Raw genomic sequence first — 2,914 nt, forward strand, 5'->3', positions numbered from 1 at the left:
GTGTTGTGTGTTGTTGGCTCTATTTCAGCTTCTGGGCAGCAGTCCTTTCATGACTGCACACATCACTATGACTTTTGCTGTCTGTTTTTCTTTTCTGTATAGAAATGCCCCTGTTTCTGGAGACACAAAGACCAGTTTATCTCTTTTCTGTCTAACACACATGATATAGAAATCTGTTTCATGCTGTATTTCTCTTTCACTGGAAAGATGCATTTAAAAGTTACAGTCTCTGTAAAATGAGTAAACTATTGTGAAGAAACTTGATGAAGGAAAGGTTTTTCGTGGATTTTATTGTCTCTTTCAAGTTGTCATTTTCTCTTTCCCCCTCCTCTCTAGGGAAGGAAGCTCGGAAAAGAGAGCTAAAGAAGGTAAATAAAGAGATCAGAAATGTTTACTTGGCATTCTCTGTACTGTGTATCATGTTTGATTGTAATGGACCATGGCTGATTAATAGACTAAAAATGTTTTGGTTGATAACCTAAGACTGACTTTGGAAAATACTGTCCAAACAAGTAGTTTTAAGAAAATATATATGGAAATCTTGTTTTGAGTAACCGTATCTCACAATCTACTATTTTTAAACTTGTGATGCTTACCACTTTTTGAAACATTATTTTAAGTATTTGGGAATAAAGCAAACAACAACAACAACAAAACCCCAAAAAACCCAAACTGAATGGCAAATAAGCCACCTGACTCACATACTTTTTAGCATGTTTTACTGTATACCTTTTGTCAGTTGGTTGTCTTGTTGATTGTATGTGTCTTAACTGGAGTGAATGAATTATGGAAGCATTTGTAAATAGCAATATAGTGGAATTAAAATTCCTATAAGTTTTAACTACTTCTGCTGCTGATTTGTGCCATGGTTAATATTTGCAGGACGTTTTGAGGCCGTGTTTTTTTCTGCAGAATGGGAAAATTGAAAGGGGAGTATATGGTACAAATGTTCTGTCTCTTTCTCCTATGACACTTTTCTGATCTGCTTGATCTCTGATCTTCTTAGAACAAAAAGCAACGAATGATGGTACGAGCAGCTGTACTGAAGATGAAAGATCCAAAGCAGATTATACGGGACATGGAAAAATTGGATGAGATGGGTGAGTGAGAGGTACCAGGTGCTGGACTTAGGCAGTGGTTTATGTAGACGCGTAACACAGTTTCAAGGGATGACTAGCAGACTGAAATAGAGTAATCTTTTTTCCTTTCATGTTAGAGGGGGAGATTCTATGAATAATTGAGGGTTGATTATGATTTGATGTGATGTGATGCCATCAAAGATTACTCTTTTTTTTTATTTTTCAGGAAAATGCCTGATAAAAAGAACGAGCAGTGTGTGTAATAGTAACTTAGAGTTAAAGGAGGGAATTGTCATAAGGCTGAAGACTTCCTGAAAATAGGGATTGGTAGTTATTTGCTTTGAAGTTGTTTCATTCGTCACAGTTGTGCAGTAGAGTAACTTGGAAATTTTTGGTTTGTTTTTTACTGTCTTGGATTAGAGTTTAACCCAGTACAGCAGCCACAACTTAATGAAAAAGTGCTAAAAGATAAACGCAAAAAGCTCCGTGAGACTTTTGAGCGCATCTTGCGGCTCTACGAGAAGGAGAATCCTGACATTTATAAAGAACTGCGCAAGCTGGAAGTGGAGTATGAGCAGAAGAGATCACAACTCAGCCAGTATTTTGATGCTGTCAAGGTAATGCTTATTATATTTCGGGCTTGTAACTATGGTAGTGTATACTCTTTGTTGGCTCGTTCAGTGTGACAGTTAAGTACTTGTATTCATTTGAGTAGTATTTCCAGTTACAGTATTTCAGGGAGGACAACATGGGCATTGTCAAGTCTGTATTTATTTGTATTTTGGACTAGATGATCTTTCGAGGTCCCTTCCAATCCCTAACATTCTGTGATTCTGTGATCTCTGTTACGCTGATTTAATTCAACATGAAATTACAGGGGAAGGGGAAATTTATGTTCCAAATCAACAGTATTGGAATTTGTTTTCTGTATTAAAGAGAGAGTGAGCCTGTGAGTGTGTAGTTGGTATTTCTATCAATTTCTGCGAAATCTGTTGCTGGCAATAATGAGAATCCTTTGGCATTCCTTTAAAGAGCTTTCTTTGACATTCTTCCCTACCATATTGGAGAGCATAATGTTGCCCAAGTGCAAGTATCTATAAGACTGCTAGGGTTTTTTTTTGTTGTTGAGTTTTTTTTTGGGGGGAGGGGGTGTGTTTGGTTTTGTTTGTTTGTTTGTTTGTTTTTTAATATGCAGCAGCCTGCTATTTGTGCCTTCTGGATTCTTAAAACATATAGGCATACTTGTCTGTAGCCCCTTTGCTTTGGGGACTGAAGGTCTAAAGGGAGAGGGAAACCTGGCTGTGTCTTGACTGAAATACTAAAGCCTTACACAGGTGCACTGCGTGTGCTTTGTTTTGTGTTGAAAGCTTTTGCTGTTGACTTTTTCCCAAATGTCTTTTATGGACTGCTGCAAGATAACATGCCCTCAGAACCTTTGGCAAGTGATAGCAGGTCCCATGTGTTCTGTACTCTGAAAGATGATGAGGTTGTGCATTAGCTTCTGTGGGAGTAACCCATGCTCTCCCTTTTCCCTTTCTTTCTGCAGAATGCTCAGCATGTTGAAGTGGAAAGTATCCCCTTACCAGACATGCCGCATGCTCCTTCGAACATCCTCATACAGGACATTCCCCTTCCAGGAGCCCAACCACCTTCTATCCTCAAGAAGACATCAGCCTATGGGTAAGTGGAAAAAGAAACTTGGAGGAGAAGTTAAAGAGGAGCACTCTTATTACTGGGGAGGAGCTAGGGATAGAAACAGAGGTAATACTGACTAGCAGAAATCAGGAATTCTGTGCAAGTGAATTGTACTTTTTTTTAACCAAAGCCTTTTTTAA

General features: G+C 38.4%; 1 protein-coding gene across 1 annotated transcript in view; it reads left to right on the forward strand.

Moving 5' to 3' along the window:
- Window positions 1-336: 336 nt before the first annotated feature.
- Window positions 337-2,914, forward strand: part of WBP11 (WW domain binding protein 11) — a gene marked incomplete at its 5' end in the record, with an annotated part of 9,295 nt that continues 6,717 nt past the window's right edge. The window contains 4 exons of the mRNA XM_010174662.1: window positions 337-368; window positions 1,007-1,100; window positions 1,500-1,696; window positions 2,626-2,759. Of these exons, the coding sequence (XP_010172964.1) occupies window positions 337-368; window positions 1,007-1,100; window positions 1,500-1,696; window positions 2,626-2,759 (457 nt within the window). The remainder of the gene's footprint in view (window positions 369-1,006; window positions 1,101-1,499; window positions 1,697-2,625; window positions 2,760-2,914) is intronic.

The sequence above is a fragment of the Antrostomus carolinensis genome, unplaced genomic scaffold (assembly GCF_000700745.2).
Source record: "Antrostomus carolinensis isolate BGI_N321 unplaced genomic scaffold, ASM70074v2 scaffold43698, whole genome shotgun sequence".
NCBI lineage: Eukaryota > Metazoa > Chordata > Aves > Caprimulgiformes > Caprimulgidae > Antrostomus > Antrostomus carolinensis.